Here is a 21,651-nt window from a genome sequence, read left to right on the forward strand (position 1 = left end):
AATTTTGTCTCAAGTTAGGCTCTGTGCGCCGTCCCTTATATGGTGTTACAGCCCGACTGCTTAAATTAGGCTTCACTAAATGGGGAAAAAATGACATCACCTCTGGTTCCTCTATATTTGGAAGCCTTAAGGAGGAAACACGGTGGGCAAAGATAACTAGTGTAGGGCTTCCTAGAGCTGGTACAGTGAGGTTACGTACACTTACCTGAGTGATCTTTGTCGATGACATTAAAGATGATCTCCAGATCCTTTCTGTATCTGCACAGTGTTTCCACCAAAGCTGGCTGAACCTGGGTCTGAAATTGGGTACAGGAAACCACTCAGCCCTCAGTTTGAGTTAGTCTAACCAGCAGAATAGGCACTATCCCAGTTCTGTTTCCTCACTTTAACTTGTCAAATGTACCGACAAGAACAAAATCCTTATGCTTGAATTCCCTGAAATGATACTTTGTGTCTTGCCCTGAGGAATAATCAGCTAAACCCCGTCACAGATGGCAGGGCATGGGGAAGGAGCCTTTCACACCTCCTGCTTTCAGTAATTATATGTGGAAATACGGATAATCTAGGGAAGATGTTGTATACCATGCACTCGTACAAAGTTTTTTGCTGTATGTATGTGAGTGGAGCCTACTGTTTAGAAAAATGATGGTGATAGCTAAGTACTTGAGCACTACACAGCCACCGGGTAACAACTGGCCTCTGAAGAAGAGACCTCAGCTACCATTAAACATCTAAAAGTCCATCGACAAATGTGACTCTCCTACAGGTGCCTGAACTGGCTCTGGAGCACACTTGAAAAGCTCATCTCAAAGAGTGAGGGTTGAGTGCTCTGGGTAGGATTTGACGCATCTCCTCAGCCACGTTATCTAAACGCCCTTGCAAGTCAGGGGAAAGTTAAGAAGCAGTTCTAGCATGTGATTCATCCAACCTATTTTAGGCAGCATCTACCTTAGCAGGGAATGATGAGTCGTACCCTAGCAGTGCTCATTTCCCTCCAGTGACTATAAAAGGAAGCTCAGCAACTAGTTCAGCCGTAGATGTCTACCTGATTGGCCAAACCATAGTCTTGTGCCTCAAGTTGCACCAAAAGCTGTTCCTCCAAGATTCACAAGGAGGAGTTTTCCTCCTTACCTCTTTTATAGGTTGGCCTATTTTCAAATCGTAAAAGCATGACATGAAGTCAATTTCTCCATCTGGGTTCATCTGTGCTAGCTGAGACTGCAGCATCCTCCAGGGCAGTTCCAGCTGTAGGACAGACTCCATGGCTTCAGCCCAGTTGTTGACAGAAATCCTGCCTGTCAGAAAGGGTCAGTTCATGGTTACGAGTGGTACGTGACACGGCACGCATCAGTCACCAGCAAGCCACCTGCCATTTTTAAGAACAGTTGCAAGATGTAAACATTGTCTCCTAACCCTGGGATAAAAACCTTCAGATCAATGAGCGGCAGCATTGGGCTACACGTTTGTTTCCACAGGTAAACCTCAACAACTTTGTGATGCTAATACAATGTTTGGCATGTTTTAATAGCTTCTGAGAAAACCAGATTATGCCATAAAGAGTAGTTCTGGTTTGAGCTGAGCTGCAGCTAGAGAGACCTAAGTGGCTGAAAACCCAATCAGACAAAAACGTTAAACAGTTGTTCAGCGGCCTAAGAAACAGTACCATCAAGTTATCGATTGCCCTTTTAGGGACACAGATAACCCAGTCAAGTGAGAAGCCATCATGAGGAAAAGTTGTATTTGTGCTAGAAATCAACTCCTTGCTCCTGCATAAAACGTTTGTGTATAATTTTGCCACTGACTTTTCTTCAGCTGATGCATGAGTGTGTCTGCTAGTGGCATAACCAGTAAGCGTTCCATGGATGTCTCCCAGATTCAGGAGGAGACCGGTTCCCCCTCACCTGAGACCCTAGTTCCCTGCCTGACATCTTCTGAAGGTGCTCGTAAGGAAAGGTGGTGCCCTCTGAGCTTCTGGAGCTGGATTTGCCTACCCAAACTCTGCCCAACAACAACCACCATTTCCTTATTTGCCCACGTGTTTCAGTTGTTTTCTTCTTCCTACTTAAAGCTTCATCCCCTCAAGTTGTTTTCTGGGGCTAAACACTTGCTAATACCTGTCCTTTGTGGTCAGGAAGAAGACGAGATCAACCAGTCTCTCTGCCCTCCAGCCTTACGCTGGCAGGCAGGACCTTTGTCTATGGGGTTTGTCCCCTTTGCCCCCCCACACACAGAAGCTGTTTTCCCCGTGGTGGCAACTGGACAAAGAGGTAGCATTACCTGTGCCTTTGAGGTCATACTGTGCAAAAGCACTAGTGAGTTCAGATCTGTGAGCATAAATCTTCTCTCGTAAGGACTTTAAGGCAGATGATTCAATTGTACCCACCCTAGAGGGGAAAAAATGCAGACCAAATCATTAAAGGATTTAAATCTTCTAGCATTTTATGCTTTTTAACATGATTTGCCAAATTGCTATGTCCTTTAACATGTAGTATGTTTAGGGTCATCCTAAAAGACAAGACTGGGGCAAAAAAAACCCCAAACCAACAAAACAAAGAAAGCCCAATAAGAATAATTTGAATTTACAAGATAATCGAGTTTATGCAGGTAATTCTAAGCTGCTTTGCTTTAGTAAGTCTTATCACAGTGCTAGGCATGGCAAAGCTGTCATGATAAACTTTTTGGACTCAATTCGTAACAGGATTTGTCCAGATTAAGGCTGTAGCCTTAACACAGACCTGACAGACAGGCACAGGCCCTTTTATGAGTCCATGACAATTGTCTGTTCTAACCACTTACCTTCGGGAGTTTCTCAGGAAACCAGGTTAGAGCACTTAGAACACATTTTTGTCTACTGTATTAATTTGTAAATTGTAAAATAGAAAAAAACCAAGGAAACCCAAGGAAGATAGATGCTTATTCAATTACTCAGTCAAGCTATACATTTGTGGCAGGTACTCGCATGCTAAGTGGGTACGTGCTCACTGCACACAACGCACAGCTTTACCTCTCCCGAAGATTCTGCCTGCGTGTGTACTTGCTGACTTGATACTGTACAAACCGAGGAATCAGTTCGGGATTCAGTTTGATATATGCTCCCCGGTTGCTCCCCTCTTCGTAATAGTTAGAGGCAGAAAATATAGTAATAACCTGATCATAGGAAACAAAGAAACTGGATTGGCTACAACTCTTCTTGTGACCAATTTCTGAAACTGATCTTAGAAAAACATGCAGGTTACAAAATGAAGTGTCTACATGTAAAACCAGAGATCAAAAACTATGTTGTTGACCAAATTGCTCATATTTTTTGAGTCAGAGCTTCAGGCCTGTATTTTTGGCCTGTCATAGGAAGACTTCTGTTCAGAGGGCAGTGTGATACAACGTGCTGCTTAACAGAAACCTCTTCCTAAGATAGACCTGTTGTTCAGGATTCTAGCTGGCCTCCTGATACAGCATATCAGAAAGCAGGGCCAGACACTAAAAGACTTCTAGAGCCTTAGAGTATCTCTTGCACTGTATTTACACAAAACTCTCCTCAGGGATTTTGTTTATGTACATTTGTTTTCACACAAATAAGCTAGTTCCCCACTCCTGAAGCTGTCAAGAATTTTGTTTGTCAGAACTCCGTAACTCATTCTAACAGCTATCTAGCTCATGATTCCCGCAAACCCATCTTCATTTTTTTAATTAACTTTGCAGACAAATCTACTGCGAATGTGCCTGTGAAATTTACAGGAGAGTTCTACTTTATATGGAAGCATCTTACCTTCCCATTGTGACTGATCTCATAACCTTCTGGCTTAAATTCATGAGATCTGATGAGCATCTTCAGGTTATACTTTTCAAACAGCTTGGCAGTGACATCAGGACCAAAGTAACAACCTCCCCCTCGACACTTATTTGGTGTACAGCCATTTTGGCTTCTTGGATCACTCCAGAGAATGTCAAGGATCTATAAATGGCAAATTCAAGCAAGTGAGGACTGACAGGCTATGGCTGTGTAAAGTACTGGCCATAACAAAAACCCCGCAGCAGAGAAAACACCTGAGCTAACAAGTAGGTCTTGTGTTTTCTTCCTTCCTTTCAGTAGGGGATTCTTCTGGGCTGCAACTTCCGTTCTACTTTTCTTAAGAAACATTATGGAGACTTTGGGTGAACTTTTTTCAGATAAATATTATTTCAGAAACGTACCTCCTTTTAACGCTGAGGTTTCCAGGCTCACGTAGGTGCAGCAGGTATGGTACCTGGGCTATTTGAGAGTGCAAAAGCTGCCGCCTTTGGATGTAGGTGAGAGGCATTTTCTATTTCCCAGCACAGACCTGATAACCACATGGGTCTGCGGTTCTACCTAAGCTTGGGAGTGCCTGCTCTGAACATGACAGGAGTTGCTTTTGCCTCTGTTGTCTTCGGTTAACTCGTATTTCTAAATAAGATTTTACATGTTAGCATTTTAGCAGGATTCAGACATGAGGACGAATTATCATGGTTCGAAGTCACCTAACCTAATAATTCTAGTCGGTAGCAAACATTAGGCAAAAGACATTTGTTTAAAACTCCCTGGACAAGGTTTACATGAACACATTCCATTTCACATTTGTGAGTGCAGCTCAGTGAACACTTGGTTAGCTGGGGGAATGACAGATTTGGGAAGGAGTGGGGGTTGCTTGTGCCTATTACGTTAGTTTGTGGGTCAGATAGGTATCTTGGGAAATCACATTTTCAGAGAGATTTACTTCCCAAGAAGCAAAAGAAAATTGTCTGCCCCTTAAAGCGGTTGTCTGAAGAGAAGCTCAGAAAAATAAACTTATACAGAACTAAATTTTGAACTTCTAAATTGCCTTGCAAATTAAGCTTTTCAAGTTGTCACTATTTATTAAATTGTAGTACAACAAGAGCTCCATATTACCTGTAACCACTCAAGAGGAAATAAAGAGGTAGAGGACAAAATCTTCCCACTCTTGAGTAATCAGTCTCTAGGTCTCAGGAGCTGGGGTTTTTGGACAGTATCAGCATTCAGCTGTCAAAACCAGGGCCAAAAAAAGGTGCTCGCTCTCACTAACAATTGCAAAAGCTGACCTATTTAAAGCAACCACGTATGTCCCAACAGATCCAGCCACACGAGGGCATGCAAACACACTGCACACTCGGCGTTTCCCCCTCCTGACGGCTAAGAAAAGGAAACACTGGGCAAATTGTACTTGTAAGATATAAAATCACAAGCCTTTATTGCCAGGTCTACAAAAAGCATCCAACTAACAAATAGCTGGCTAGTATACTCCCCAAAATGATGGGTTTCTTCGTAAGAGACAGTTCCCTCAGACTCAAACATACTGCCTGAATAGAGCATGGGCTGGTTTTGTACAGGAGGGGTTTGGGTATCAGCCTGTCTTTGGTTTCACCTACTTGTTTCCATTCCTTCAGGGCAGGGTCTGGTGGCAAATGTGAGCCTGAAGGCTCAGTGGAGCCTGATGAAGAGATGTGTTGTGTTTTCCCTGCAACATTCTGGTTGGCAATATGTTTACTGGGTCTGGTTGTGGGAATTCTCTCCTTCCCTTGGTGCTGTGTGTCTCTCACTGAATTCGGTGGCCGCATCAAAGACTTCAACTTAAAAAAAAAACAAAACCAAAAACAAACAAACAAAAAGCATTGTTACCAGAACATAAAGAAGATACAGAGATGTTAGCTGAAAGGCCCATCAGTTCCCATTTCCTATACTCAATATTGAACTCTTGTAATGTCCTGAACTCACAGGTTTGGTGGAAGCTGCAGATTTTGGCACTTGCAGAAATTTTGCTTTATATCTATCAGTGAACAGCCTCTTCAGAGCTGCTCTCTTATTCTTATCCAGATGCACAAACTCATTTCAAGCCACAGTCAATCATAAGGTCTCACTGTACAGCAAGTACAGCCTAGGCTCAGGGATGACACGTAAGTGCCCAGCTTCACTGGAAACTGAAAACTCAGTACATTTATTGTACTGAGATGAAACTGCATTCACTACTGGTCTGATACAGTAACTTGCTGCTAGGTCAATTTGGCTAAAATAAATGTAATATCAGGAGGATAACAGTAAAATTGATGAAGTATTACATCAGGCCCTTTTATTGTTAAATCAGCCTCCTCCACTGTGCATGGGCATTTGCTTTTTATGGCTCCATGAATGCCCATTAATACAGACTCTTCTCCAGGGAGTGCCTTCTCTTCTCATTTGAAATTTTCTCATACTAGCTCATTTCCGGAACAAAAAAAAAAACCCCAGCAACAAAACACACACACTGCACAACCACACACACACATACACTGCACACACACCCCCAATTCTACTCTTTAACAAAGAAAAGGACTGATGCAAAACAAACATGCAAAACACTGGGTTATTCCCCTGTGCACTGACCAGTATTTAAGACCTGTCAGTTGCCAGCTGTACCAATTAAAATACATCAGTTGGCCTTGAGTGATATCGCCCTGAGTTGTGGCCCACACATGTCTCATTAGCAATGCGCTCCCGTGGCAGCAACTTTGACCTGTTCATTCTGCATTTCACAGATACCGCATCGGTAACACGCTGAGCCCAGCCTTGGTGAAAGCGTGGGCAGAACTCAACTCGCAGTTGACACACCTAAATCTGTAGTTAGGCACTCAATTTTAGTGCACAGTGGTACAGCCAACAGAGCCTAGGCTCCGATGACCAGAAGTATTCATTGCCCTTTTTTCACATCCTTAAGAAACAGATTCACCTGACTGTCCTGTAAAGCATTTAATTCTGCATTAGAAGACACGAGCATGAAAGAAATAGCTCTAGATTCCACCGATGCTAATGACAAGGTACACAAGGTTGCATAAACATAGGTATCTTGTGCCACCTGGGATGCTCTACCATGCCTGTGAATTACCATGAGGTGGACAGATGCGAATCAGACCTAAAGGAGACCAGTGGAGGAGATCTGCAAAGACAACTTTCTCCAGAGGCCAGAGGGGACATCCCTAGGCTACAGGGTGCTTCCATGAACAGCAACAGAGACTTACACCTGAGCAATGACAAGACCAGGATCTCCACCAGATCTCCTGGATCTCCATTGATTATAAGGAGCCTAAGCACCCTGATCACAAGCAGACGTCTTGATTTAGTTGTCCAAATCGAGACCAAATCCCACACCATTTTCCACCGATTTGAAAGAGCTGTGTTTGCTCACCATTTCAGAAAAAAAAATGAATATTTCTGTATTCCAAATCCCTGAAAAACAGTAGTTTCTGTTCTTTCAAGGACAGGTCTTGAAGTTTGATTCTGCTGGAAAGAGTCTCCCACATCTGCAAAGCTCAGCTGCTGCCAAAGGAGCACCTCACAGCTGGAGAACTTTCCCCACACAACAGATGGAAGAAGCACAGCCCCAGGACAAAAGGCAATGCTAGAAAGATGTGGCTAGATTGATTTTAAAGTGTTTAGAAATGGCTGGGAATTAAGTACTTTTCATACTTCTCTGGCTAATGCGTCATCACTGCAGGAAGGAGGTATCCAAAGTGGGTTTAGTTATTTCAGAGTCAAAAGACCCATGTTGTTTTACAGCAGCCAAACAATTGGCTCCCAACACTTACTAAAACCTTTCTTCCTAAACACTGGTTTTGAACAAAAACAAAACTTTTTTTTCCTTACATGCCTTACACAGCAGCCGTTTCCTTTCCTATTGCAAACAACTTGATCTTAGCATTTGTACTGCTAAATTTTGTAAAGAAACAAAATTACCCCCACATGAATATGACCTCTTACCTTATTTCTCTTGAGTGCATTCAGGAAATCCAAATCTGTGGTGTCTGAAATCCCTCCGTGTAGGATAAGAACTTTGCTATCAATTATAGTGGCAAGGGGAAGCCAGCTAAAGACATCTTGCAGAAGACACAAAATCTGTTTCCCGTGGTCCTGTAAAACATACTCTTATATTAGATCCTATTTCTGGCAGATGCTGTTGCTTCTAAATTTAAGATTTTGCCGAAGTGTTTGCCACAGTCTGTAAGAACAGTTCTGTCCAGACACCCCAAACTGCAACACTGACAAACATGTTCTGATATTTACTTTAGAGCCATTTACATTGTCTCTGTAGCATTTCATTTTTCTTTCATGTTCACCTCATTTTGTGTTCTTGAGTGGCCTTATGGACGTTATTTATTTCATCCCATAGAATTCTAAGCATAAAAGAGTTAAAACTGTATTTTTAGTTATTCCACTGACAATCCAAAATTATCTCAACTACATTACTAAAGTCATTCTGTGTTACACCTAAATGAACTGGTTGGAAGTTTTCTTGTTTACACAGGTTTCATTTTACATGTGCAAGACTACAAAGAAAATACAGTGGGAGGAGGAACCACCTTACCTTGTACTTCTTCGAAACTTCTTTTGTGAAGCCATATCTGAAAATAGGACAGCATCGTGAACTGGTTTTCAGTATGCTTCTTCTGCATGATTTTTTGTGCTATAGTGTTTGCCATGATTTTTCTAGACCTCTTTTTCTCCTGCCATTCTGTCTCACCTCAGTTTAAATGTGCTTTCTTCAGCTCTGTCTCGAGAATTGCGTTAAACCGATTCCTTGTACATACAAGGGATCAGGAACAGAATCCAGACCAGTTAATTACTAAGTTTTTCACATCTTTTTCACATCTAAATGAAATAGCTTAGCAGTTTTACTTTTTAGATACTGGAGAAAAATTTCAAAGGAACCTAACTGACGGTGGGCAAAAATTCTCACAAAACCTCCACAGAGGTTTTGTTCTAAATCGCTCAACTTGATTAGACAATGTTGTCTATCACGTCTTTTCCCCCACAAGGATTTAGATACTTTGTTCTTTTAACGCTAAGATATCTTTGGAGCAAGAGGCATTTTCACAACACCCTAACTCAGTTTTCAGATTTACTGATATGCAGCACTGCTAATCAAAACGCTTGGCAAAGAGCCATACGCAGGAATGCATCTTTGCACTCCGTACCATCACAGACTTAGTTAGTATTTTCCGTTATTTTGGGTGGGAATTTTCCTACCTTGTAGATAAAGTAACTGGTTTGGTTTATGTTGGTTTGCTGTTTATTTTCTTTTAAATTAAGTGCTGGAAAAAGGAAGTATGTGAAACTGATTCTCTTAGGTGTATCATTAATAGGATTTGAACACAGGCAGGCCCTCTAACCCAGGTTTATGCCCGTGTTAAAACTGCAACGTATTCTGTGAGCATGCATCAAATGCTCGAAGTGGTACAACAGGTTACCCCCCAGCCAGTCACCCAAAGACTTACTGGGGTGCCTTAGAATTGTAGGGACTGGGACTGAGGCGTTCTCGTGTCTGTGAGATGATTTTGTTTACAAGTCACACTTCCCCTATGGCAAGAGACACTGGCTGTGCTCGCTCCCTTGGCAGGGCTGTACAGCTGAGTGCTACCGCCTGTTTTAGAAAACAGGGTCTCAGCTGGTCCTGCAACGGGGCAGACTGCCACCTCTCAGCTACTGGAGCTCCACTGTGTAGAAGTTGGGTTATTTACCTGCCCCTCATGTCTGAGAAGTGACATCTTAGTCTAAAGTTAAGTGAAATATCAGCTCCTGGTTTACTGGTTCCATTATATTGCATACTATTATGTCTTTTGCTATGCTATGGAAAAAGCCAATGTTTTAACTAAAATGTCATCCTCAAATTTGATACTCTGGAAGCTGCACTGAGCCCACTGACTTCAATGGATTGTGGTTAGGTCAGAGACAACACATGACCGCCATTCAAGTGTCTGTGTGTAATGAGGATGTTCTTTGTCTCCCTCCCACATTTTGAAGATGCAAAGCTACACCTGAATATCTAATAAAACATTATTTCTGCTACAGAGTGTCACAGTGGCTGAAGTAGCATTCAAAAGCTTCAACATTTCTAGTGAAAGGCCAGATACTCCCCCCTCCCCCTAAATCTACCTCAGGTTCATGATGTAGTCTTCATGGTTTCCTCTATTTAAGTGTAAATCATTGGGGTAGATAAGAAGAAATGCGAAGAGGATTATAAGTATTTCCATAGAGTTTTTCCCTCTGTCAACAAAATCCCCATTAAAGACATAACGGTTTTGTTCTGAAGGCAGACCATTCTGCAGAAAGAAACAAAAACAAGGACATTTAGAGATGCTGCTATGCTACTGTAATACAGGAAATAGCATTTAAATGATGATCACATTGCTAGAAAATCTGCAGAAAACCTGCCTAATACCAAGATCTAAAATGCAGCATTTCTTTATTTCCACTGCTTAAGAACAAAAATCTCCATATGAGACAATCTGTATGAGCCATCAGAGAAGAGGTGACCTCTTTAGCTGTTCTTATGATACCGTCCCCAACCCTTTGCTCTACTTATTAAGTTAAACTGAAAAGGACCAAAAGGAACATGATTCTTGCAATAAAATACACTTTTCTGTTAATGCAGCTGCTGCCAGGAAGTTATGCACTTGCAAATAGAAGTCATTAATTTTTGAATGGAAGACAAAAAATCCATGGAAAATTATCTTCTGATGCAAGTCTGCAGGTCCTTATGCTTCCTTACACAGTAAGAAAATGGATTTCATATATTTATGTTGTTTGCAGCGTATGCTTCCAAAACTCCTGAGAAAGACTAGTCCAGAGGACATCAAATCTTAATACAGAACTCTGAGGAACTTGATTCAAGTTGCTTTAATCCTGAAAGCACTACTTGAATTTTACTCATATTGCACTTTGTCCCCACCCAGGGCAAACGCTCACAAATACTGGAACGCTCACAAATCTGAGAGGCTGTACCTACAGGTATTTCTTACCTTATTTTTCCCTGAAGATACAGAGCAATGCTTTATTATAAATAGTGACTTACCAAAAGCTAGTATTGCGAATTGATGTCACGTTTCATTAGATTAGTTATCAACACGTCAATGGGTGCCATCAGCTTACAGAAAGTATAGCAGCAACTACACGCAGCTTCATCATTTCCAGTCATGAACATCAGAAATATTATTTCAATTTTGACTTGCCAGAAAAAGGAACCTCTCTTTTCACTATTGGCATGCACAAGAATTATCGATAGAACATATCTATAAAATCACATTACGACTGTGTAAGCCACTCTTAACAGGTTTGATAGCATTGCAAGACATTCCACTTCCTGAATATAGCCACTGCATCAGAGTCCAGCATTTCCTATGTTCCTGTGGCGTTCCCTGATGCACTGCCTTTGCAGGTTTATTGCAGAATGCATGACTGGGCCAGGGACTCAATTAAATGTTTCATTTGAATCCATTAGGAAATATCTTTTTTGTCCCAATCAGTGTCCTCTGCTGTTATGTCAGGATGCAGTAGTGAATCCTGGTCTCTCAGTTCTCACAGCAGCACAATCCTGACTGCTGTAAATATGGTTTGCTTGGATTTTGCCATAGCTTCTCCCCAGCTCTCTTCAAGTTTAGAAGAGGCCTGTGGTTGCTCTGTGCTCACAAGAGTGGAAATTTCTAAGACTCTGCTAATGCAGTGGATTGTAGTGGTTTTAAAAAAGAAAGGACAGATTTCAGGAGTGGAACAGACAGGAGAGACTCAGCAGCAGCTCCTGGAAAGATGAATTAACAAAAGCTTTGCCTTAAAAACCAATAGGCATGTGAATCACCAGCAGATTTTCACTATACACACAGCCACTCTGTAACTGCAGTCCTCACGAAAGATAGATCTACTGAAGCACTTGCCAGACTCTATAATTCTTCTTTTGGAAAAGTTTACCCACAATTCTTAGTTTTAAATGAGAGTTTGTTTTAGACTTCCGACTTCAATGAACATTTTAGTTCTGTTCCACACTCATGCAAAGTTTTAATTTCCTTTTCTGTGGTTTTGACCAACAATAAGAGCAAAACTAAATTAAAAAGCTGTTGCAGCCTCTGATCTGTTAAAGAGGTGAACAAGGCCCTCTAATGATTAGCAACTTGTTGCTGAGCATCATTACTGTATGTGCTGGGTTAGTGATTAATTAACTTCCATTTGTCCTTTGCATTTTCTACAGCTTCAGGCTATTTCTATCCATAGCATCCATTTAACAATCAAACTTAGCAATACATAATGTAAAATTCAAGCATTTCAAGGAACTTCAGAAATGTTGTAATTTAATGGAGATTAATGCAGGGACTGAATGAACCTTACAATCTGGCTGTCGAGAAAAAAGTAATTATCTTAGTCTTACCCAAACCAGGTTTAAGAATTATACACACTATTACAACCAGTATTCTATCGATAAACTGTAGACTGCTAGCTTCTGTGTATTTGCTGTTGGCAGTTTGTAAAAGTGCTGTGACAAAAGTTCCCTGGACAAACATGCTCCAGGCACCTGGTCTGCATGCAGGACTGCAGAATACTTCAGCAGCGATTTCAGCTCTGCATAGCTCTGCACAGACTCCGGAGATCACCACGCTCCTCATCGCACTGTTTAGGATTGCACCCTCTTGTTTAAGGTTACAGGTGATTCATACCACATTGAAGGAAGAAATCTCTTCCAGCTGAAACAGAGCTAGGGAACCAGAAAACAAATGGATCCCAGAAGCTGACTGGGTTCACTGCTCAGCTGAGTAAACTGCTCAGAGGGGACGGAAAATACTGTGTCATTTAATTTGCTTCTAAATAACTAAGCAGCTCTATCATGCGCTCTCCATTTTCTCAACCACTCTGAAATGACAAAGTATTTATCCATTTTATTTGGTTTGGTGGAAGGACTCCACTAAAAGCTTAACAGAGAACAACTAGGGGTAAACTCTTGTCCCTGAAGTCAGTGGGAGTTTTGGCTCTGAATTTACTGAAGTCAGGATTTACACCTTGCTTAGAGGTGTTTTCTCTGTAACATCCATTAAAGCAGGGAAAAAGAATCATCATCTGTTTACCCCAGAAGGGTAAAATCCAGGCTGACTGCAGTTGTAAATATAACTATAGTCCAGCATTTATCTTCAAAACAGTTCTTTTTCACATTCCAGTGTATGAAACCAATTTGTATCATACTCCTATTCCAGTTTCAAAAACGGAGATTGTCTAATTAAAATAACAACTGAAAGCCTGCAAGCCAAGGACCATCTAAACGTAACTGATTGATTAATAAGAAAAGCAGAACTCTGTAATAAGGTCTGATTATATTTCAACAGACTTCAGGTATGCACTTGGGCAAGTTTCCATTCAGCCAATGTCAGATAACGTGTAACGAAGTTGGAAGCAGGGGGGAATACATCATTTAAACACCTGGTTTAGTTCACTTCAGTTTCCATTCAGTGCAGATGAATGTATAAGGACCAGACACAAGCCCTTTCCCCCGGAAAGCTCAAATCAAAGAGTATCTGCTAAATGAAAGGTGGTGATTCACGCTAAAGATAAATGTGAAACTAAATACAGGAAATTTCCCCCATCTTCAGTTAAAGATACAATTGTGCAAAAGATAGCCTGGAGCTTAATCTTTTTCACATCAGTAAAATGGAGCTAAGCTTTTTTAACATTAAAAAGTGATCAGCTGTTCAAAGATATATGAAGAGTGCCCAAGGTACTTCCATTTTGTGCAGGCTATGTGACTGCTTCCAAGCCTTAAAAAGCTTTTAAACAGATAGCACTGTTTCATGTAAACAAATAACAATAATAAACATTTTGCAGGTATCAACGGAGAACCTAAATGAAAGCTTCTGCATTTTTTCTGGAGGGCCAAAATTATCCATGGTGTACTGTTACATCAGGAATTAAGTTAGCTCCTGATTTTAGAAGACTTAAGTCAATATGGAATATGAAACACTGGCAAGACTTTGGAGACATTGCAAGAAACCCTCTAAAGTTTTGGTTTGTGCTCCAGTTCAACATTTAGGAAGAGAAACATCTCCTGGATCTCCTTGCACAGTGAGGAGAATATAGAGAAGGAAAAGCTATGATAAAGACACCATTCAAATTGGTGCGTGGTACACACACAGCACATGTACAGTTCTAACAGTGATAAATAGATCAGACATAAATATGTGTTCTCAACAACAAGTCGTGAAGTGAAAATGCTACGTCCCAGACTACCTACTTACCTTATAGAATATCAGCAAAAGATCATCCAGGTTTCCATGCAAATCTCCTACAGGAAACAAAAACATGATTTTCTTTTTTTTTTTTTTTTCCTCACAGAGGAGGGAAAAAATGAAATTATAAAACTGGAATTAGTTAATCCTAACAATTTTTTCCCCATGTTTTCCTTAGTAATTTGCCTTGTATTAGGATTAGCTTCTTTTTAAGGCACGTGCTGAAGCTGCTTGTAAAATCTGGCAATTAAATACTTAAAGGAGTATACAATTGTCTTGCATAAAGTTTTTGTCTTTCCAGCTGGATCTGAAGATCAGACTAGTCACACAGCCAAAATTTCACTCAGGCAAATGGGAGTGAGATGAACAAACATACTATGAACTTGAAAACCAGAAAATGTCACTAAAATACATTTACAAATATGATAGACTTCTACATTCTAACGTAGCTCACTATATACAGCACAATTGAACATCTGTCTGATTCAGGGTCAGGTTTTGATTACTACAGGCAGGATTTGATGGAGAGTGTCAAGAACTGTCTGTATTTGTATGCCTCAGTGCTAAGGCTACAGGAATGACAGATTTGGCCTTTCCAAGAGGTTTATTTTGGCAGGTATATTAGGCAGGGGGATTTCACCCCAACAGAAAGGATCACTGCAGCATAGCTCCCCTCTGTATGTCACTGAATTTCATGCTCACAGAAACAACCTTCTCACATCTGTGACTCACCACCACAAAGCCACAGAACGGTTTCAAAACCTATCTTGTGATAATATGCTTTCACCACCAATGAGTAGCAAAAGAGAAATGGCATTTTTACCCTGCCTACATATTTTCTGTGCAACTTTTTACCAGTTATGATCCTGCTGAAGTCATTCTAAGGAATCCTTCAGGCTATGACAGGTTGTGGATTCAAACATTTCAGGTGTGTATTTAATCTGTGTTATTCATTTGAAATCAAAAGAAAATGGGGAGAGGGATATCTTATTTTAAGGAAAAGAACATTTTGGACCAATTATATCTAAAAATTGGTCTTTCATCTTCTACAGAGGATCTTTCTGGTTAAAAAAGCTGTTAAGTTTCAATGGCAGGAAAGGGACCCCTTCAGACACTGCTTACATAGTTCAAATGCAGTACAAACATAAGGACGTACCGTTTGCTTAGTAAAAACATGCTGTGTAGCAAACAAGTATGAATCTGTGTTTCCTTCCTTTGAAGAGAGGTTGTGTTGGTTTGGTTAATGAATTATTGTTTATACAAACCTCATTTCAACAAACCATTTCTCGGCAATCAAAGTAGGTGCATAATCACATCTTAAAAAACATTTTTTGTTTTCCATGGGTGACAGTACCCATCTTTATACCGTTTTATACCACACACTGCTAGCTATCAAGAGTTAATGTCACCATTACTGTTCTGTTTTGCAGCTACTGTGTTCTGTGGTGATTCAGGATACTGCATCCCCTTATCCATAATTTACAAAAGCGTAACAAAATAGATGGGCAATGAGCTCTTGGTTCTTTACCTTATGACACATCACATCATTCTGTGAGACTAATTTGTTGGTTGTATAAAGACTGATTTATCCTCTTGGGTCCCTTTAGAAATGAGGGTTTATTATAATTTCAATTTATTTTAGATAGTCATGCTGTCAATGAAAGGTCTTGTTTGCCACCCTTATTAAGCCCTCATTAAAACCATTACTGAGTAAATTAAGATGGTAAAGTCTTTTTCTCAGTAAGAGGAGAAAGCAGTGAGACTTGCAGTCAGTGATCAAAATACTCAGCGGCATTTTAGAGATGGAAGTGCAGGAATATTTAAGCTAAACTGCAGTGTTAGCTGAATGAATACCGACTCATTCAGAAATGTTTAGTAAGAAAAGAAAAGAGGAGGTGAGGGACTTTCTTAAAATATAGTGTGGCTCAGGAACCTTTTTTTTTTGTTTGTTCCCATTTATGCATTTGGAGGGGTGGGGGAGTGGGGGGATGGGAAGCACCAAGAACTTTCTTGCAATGGCAACATTTGGAAATGTCTGTATCATTCTCTAACTACTCTAGAATATCAACCTGTAGCTCAAAGCAGTTATCCTCTCTGGCACCTTACCACAGATAGTTATCTCCTTGGAGTAAGAAGTTGAAAGATGGGTGATATTTGGCATCTCCTTGAGAACCCTCCTGGTTTCACATAGTAGCTGCAGTACATAGCGGGCATGAAGCAGCTGTGAGGAAAAAATGCAGGGAGAAAAGGAACTTATTAGAAGTAGCAATATCTCTGCCTGCTTTATTAACATCAGACACGTATTGCCAAGATTATTTATACTACAGACCTCCAGACATGATTATAGTCTGTATGGTTTAGTGCTGGGAATTATGAGTGTTCCTAGCTTTGCACTTGCTTCCCAGTGAAAGGATATAGGGGCCTTTATGAACTTGCTTTACATATTTTCATTTTTTATTTCTAGTGTACTGTTTCTAGTCTTCCCATCTACAGAACAGATGAGAGACTGAGTTATATAGCATTCAGCATCATTGCATAAGGTCATTTGTTCAAAGTAAGGTGGCGGGGGGGAAGGTGGGAAGGCTGTAGTTCTAGCTGTAAGTAAAAACATAGACCACAAACCAATGAAAACAACCCCCGAAGGCCATAAATGACATTTCAGCAAATTACAAAAATAATGAGAGGGAAACTCCAGCAAGGGTTGCCTTGGTAAGAGTTATCTTCCTGTTTACTGTGAAGATGTTACGACAATGCAACATTGAAGCTTCTGGTCTTCTCTGCTAATGCTTTTTATGAAAATTTTGTCAGTTATTTTTAAGGCTTTTAATTCAAACACAGCTCTGAGGAAATTTGGTAGAGGAGATGATAGATGAGCTACAGACTGACTTTTCAAGATTCATGTTTTTAAAGCAAACAAAAAGGTCAGTTACATATAATCATTTCCTTAATAAAATGCCAACCATAGTAAAAGGAGAGATGACAGTAAGGAGAAGTTTGGGTGGGCTCATTTATCATATTTTATATTGTAAGATCAACCTCCACAGAAAATTACAGAACCCCACCACCACCATTATTTAGTAAATTAAAAAGCAAGATAGACCCTTATCCTTTATTTACAGAATATTCTTCAGCACAAATGATCACAAGTTCCACTAAAGCTAATGTAATGCCACCCTGCCCTACCCTCATCTTGTAAAAGGGCAGCATAGGGGCTGGCTCGGGAACACAGAGAGTCAGCAACAGCTTTCTCAGTGCCTCGGCAGCTGTAGACAGCAAGCTCCTGAGATTTGTGCTGTCACCCTGTTCCACTACATTAGCAATGCTTATAGTCAGTCTTCCATTAGGGTGCAGTCTTGCACACTGGAAAGAGGTGATTAACTCTTACACCTCAATTGCTCTGAAAAGAATGGGATGTGAGGCAAAAAAAAAAGAAAAAAAAAGAAAAAAAGAACAAGGACCATACAAGGCGCACTTTTAACCCAGAAAAAGACAACTAGTTTCTAGGTTATCTTAGGACACCTTCCCCAGTCCTGCACCCTCACTGATAACCCCTACCTTGCAGCTGCTAAGGTTTCTCATTTCGTGATCACTGTAATCTCAGTGCTAGAGAGGAGGTTCCCACTAGTCCCTGCCCCTCCCCAGCGCTGGCTCTGGTGGTGTGCAGATCTGGTGGTGAATCAAATCTGGGAACCAATCCGGCTGAGAACTGACTGCCTTTGATTTTGTTGTGTTACCTTCCAGCCAGCTCGGTTTCCCAAGACATCCCACTATGTACCTGTATGATCATGTGGGGCTAGCAGGAAAGGGTAATGGGATGGAAGGAAAAAGTGAAATATCTCATTGGGCAACAGTTTAGCCTTACATTGGATTCAACTAATTGTGTAGCTACAACTTAACAGACATGTAAAATCAGTAAAAAGTAATCAAACCAGCTGCAACTTACCTGTTCATTCCTGAAAGCATGAAGAAGAGCATTGGCATCTTTAACAGTAAGGGGGAATGAGAGTCGTGGTCCATAATAGGAGTCTGGAACATCAATCTTCTTTTCAAATTCTGTTAAACATAAGCCTTCATCCAACATCTGAGAAACACCAGGGCTGGTGAAAATGTGAGAAACTGGAACAAGAGGGAAGAAAAGCAATCAATGTAGAAACTCCAGCAGTCCCCCATAGGGCTGTAACAGCAGGACCAGAACCGGTTGAATGTAACTGATGCTTTGCTTGCTGCAGTATTACCATGGCTAACTCCTGCCTTGTACAGTGAAAGAGCTCCAGGTCTCCCTAAATTGTTTCACAATACTAAAACCAACCAACCAACCAACCACACACACACAAAAAAACCCCAAGCAAAAACCAACCAAATGAAAAAAACAGGCAAAACCTCTGTCCCAACAGCCAGTAGCTGTGGTCAGGATGCAAACCATTTTGCACTGAAGTTGTGGAGAAATATTCTATTATAGGTAACGAGAAACACAACGTGTTACAGTTACAGACTTTTCTTCTGCCCCCACAAAGCAAGGACATTCAAAAGTCATGGCTGATCATTCGATGACAATCACCTGTTTAAAGTGCAATATTACACTTTTAAAACAGTTTTTAAAGATTCATTTTTATTGCTTTTCTACATAAAATCTTTAGGCTAAATACCAGCAGGTCAGTGATTATTTAAAATGTCATCAACAAAATCCTATTTATTTACAGTGCTTGCAAAGCACTCCTTTCTGATACAACTAGGAGACAATGCCAGCTTTTGGTTGGCTGCCATAAAACCATTGGATGAAATAAAGTAAACAAAAACATAGCAGTAAAAGTAGAGCATAGCTTCTAATTTTCCTGGAACATAGACAAAGCAGGAACATTGCTAATTGCTTCCATCCAATATTTTCTTGACATACCCTTGAAATGTAACTGAGTAAACAGTAGATTTTCAGTGTTTTCTTCTTGCAGATTGTCTTTATCATACATCATTCTAAAAGACAGAACCAGACCCTAGAGGACCGTGTTCTGGCAGCTGCTGCTGCAGAACTGCTCTTGTGAGATGATTGTTGTAAACACTTTTTGCTGGGCCACGGGTAAGTTTTCTGTAACCTTGATTAGATGCAACTGGAAATAAAAATGTATTATTCATTGTTGGAAGAATACCTGTGGCTGTGACTCAGAACTCACAGCAGCCAAAACTGGCATGTGGCCTCATAAATTATGAAATTCATAAAGGCCAACTTGTCTTGTAACTGGATAAAATCCATAGTAAAGAAATAAACAGACAAAAATACACTTCTAATCAGCTCTGGATTAAACCTCCCCCCTTTTTTTTATCAGCTCTTCTGCTGTGAGCTGATTATCACATTCAGTGTACAGCCATGTAAATGGATAAAGGCATCAAGTAACAGCAAGGTGCTCAGGGTTCACCGTTTCCACCAAGTACAGTCTGTTTTGCAGTCTTCCACCACAATGACAGCTTTGACTGGCTGGATGCCAGAGTATCACCCATGGACTGAAACTGCTGGTTCCCACATACTGATCAGCCAAGCACATCCGCACCAAGTCTCATCCCACCTCTAGCAGCAGGTCTCTGGACGGCATCTCCCCCTGTGCCCTATTTCTCAGGAAGTGGGTGGCTGCAGACCACTGAGCCAGTTCTTCAGACCACCCAAATTCCTCATTGCTTGCCTTTTCTAGCCAGAGGTTCTCCTCATCTGACATGATTCCTTCAGAGTCAGCGGTCTCCTCAGCGTTTCAAGCCAGGCAGACACCTGCCCATGCCTGCTTCTACTCCGGCCCTCCCTTCCTGCACACAACAGGCTACCTCCGAACGTGAACCCTGCCTTCCTCACAGCCTTGCTTCCATTTTGGCATATACCCAGGCTGGGAAACCCAATCTCCTTCTCTGTAGGGCATATCTCTGCAAAGTACACCTCATTTTCTACTTCTGGATGAATTGTCAAAAGCCAGTCATGGTCATTAGCTTTAGAGTGCACTTACGTCGCCTCAGGCAGTTTTTCAGCGGGATTTTAAGGCTTTTTCCTGCACGGAATGAGTGTCTTGTCTCAGAGCAGTCAGTAATGGATGCCCTAATGCAGCCTGGAGATTAACTCACTGGCCAACAAGTACCCCAGTTCACCACAAGCCCCATACAGGACAAAATCTGAAGGGTTTGGCACCCCTCTCATTTTAGTCATCTTCTAGTCGAAACTGTCAAGGCTCTTTCAGTCCATGTTGAACAACAGGGACAAAAACGCTCAACGTGTCTAGTTCAGGCACATGTCTTAAGACAGAACGAAACACCCTCTGCCAGTATCTGCATCTCTCCACTCACTACAGAGAGCACAGGCGATGACCTGCTTTGTACTCTGACACCAGAGATCTAGCCCAAGCTCAGCGAGTTGAGCCTTCACTGTTAGCAGACCCCATACAACTACCCTACAGGACAGTAGCCATATTCCATGTTAAACATGAAAGCCCAGAGCTATGTGGAGTCAGTTTGGGCACAGAAAGTCCAGGGACCTGGTTCTCCTGGCAAGACCACCTCGCCATGGGAGTTGTTCAAGGCAAGTCAAAGACACCACTGCCAAGGATGTACTCACTATTGGGGTAATAGGGAATCCGCTACTTCTGCAGCTTCAAAATAAGCTCTCTTTTCTGCTACCATCCATGCACCTTCAGACCATTGGGGTACCTGAGAGCACCTCTGACTCCTGAGAAGTGCTCTTATCCCTGCCAGACGCTGATCCCCAGCCACCATGTCAAAGCCAGATGGTCCTTAAGCCCACTCAGAGGATAAAGATTTCTCTCCGAATTTGTATTCCTTCACTCCATTCCTGGTACTGTGAGCTGCAAGCAGCTGTAATTCCCCACTGGAAGAATCACTCTATACAAAAAGCCTTGAAAGGGTGTTCACGATGTAAGGGAGGCATCATGGGGAGTGAAACTGCAGAAAACAGCAAATTTTTTTGTTCCCTTTTGAAGGAAGGCTCCAGAACGTGTGGCTCCTGCCCTGGTGACTTTGAGAGGCACAGCCAGGACTACCTTGGACTCCCAGTCCTATCACTTTGCCCAGGACATATCTGCAGCCTTCTCACCCTCAATGCGCCCACAAAAGAGTGAGTAAATGGGTCACCTCTTGCTAGAAAAGCAGTTTCCACCTTTCTCTGACCAGAGGTCTTTCCATTGAAAGGCTGAGTAGCTATGAAGGTTTTTTGGTGATGGAGGAAGAAGAGTATAAAGCGGAAAAGGTTTTAATTTTTACTTCCCACAAACCCTTGGAAAGTAGCCTTTAATCAGGAGCAGAACAAGAACAAGACACACAGCTAGATAATATCCCAATCACAACTTAAACAACACTGACATCTTAAGCAGGATGACAGGATGAAAAAAAGCTTCAGGGTACAACAGATAAATAATCACATCTAAAGCACTACTGTGTTAATGAGATGGTGGCTGCTTCTTTCTTTGAAAAACATATTCTGAAAAAGAAGATTAAGAAGAGGAAAGTGACAAGATGAATTGTGGAGACTGAGTGGTTTATAATGCAAGGAAAAACACAGATCAGAAAATCTTCAAGTAGCTTTCTCATCACATACCGAGAACAGGCAACCTATTCTCTGGTAAGAAT

The 21,651-nt window shown here is 41.3% G+C and overlaps 1 protein-coding gene across 4 annotated transcripts in view; it reads right to left on the bottom strand.

The window, feature by feature from the left end:
* PPEF1 (protein phosphatase with EF-hand domain 1) overlaps window positions 1-21,651 on the bottom strand; it is a 42,079-nt gene that overhangs the window by 1,592 nt on the left and 18,836 nt on the right. For all 4 annotated transcript variants that reach the window (XM_027810868.2, XM_027810869.2, XM_027810865.2 and 1 more), the window contains 12 exons: window positions 17,984-18,156; window positions 16,147-16,261; window positions 14,050-14,096; window positions 9,935-10,101; window positions 8,367-8,403; window positions 7,763-7,912; window positions 5,401-5,601; window positions 3,764-3,949; window positions 3,005-3,147; window positions 2,278-2,384; window positions 1,132-1,295; window positions 206-296 (listed from right to left, as the gene is read on the bottom strand). In XM_027810868.2, the coding sequence (XP_027666669.1) occupies window positions 206-296; window positions 1,132-1,295; window positions 2,278-2,384; window positions 3,005-3,147; window positions 3,764-3,949; window positions 5,401-5,601; window positions 7,763-7,912; window positions 8,367-8,403; window positions 9,935-10,101; window positions 14,050-14,096; window positions 16,147-16,261; window positions 17,984-18,156 (1,581 nt within the window). The remainder of the gene's footprint in view (window positions 1-205; window positions 297-1,131; window positions 1,296-2,277; window positions 2,385-3,004; window positions 3,148-3,763; window positions 3,950-5,400; window positions 5,602-7,762; window positions 7,913-8,366; window positions 8,404-9,934; window positions 10,102-14,049; window positions 14,097-16,146; window positions 16,262-17,983; window positions 18,157-21,651) is intronic.

Source organism: Falco cherrug, chromosome 2 (genome assembly GCF_023634085.1).
Source record: "Falco cherrug isolate bFalChe1 chromosome 2, bFalChe1.pri, whole genome shotgun sequence".
NCBI classification, from domain to species: domain Eukaryota; kingdom Metazoa; phylum Chordata; class Aves; order Falconiformes; family Falconidae; genus Falco; species Falco cherrug.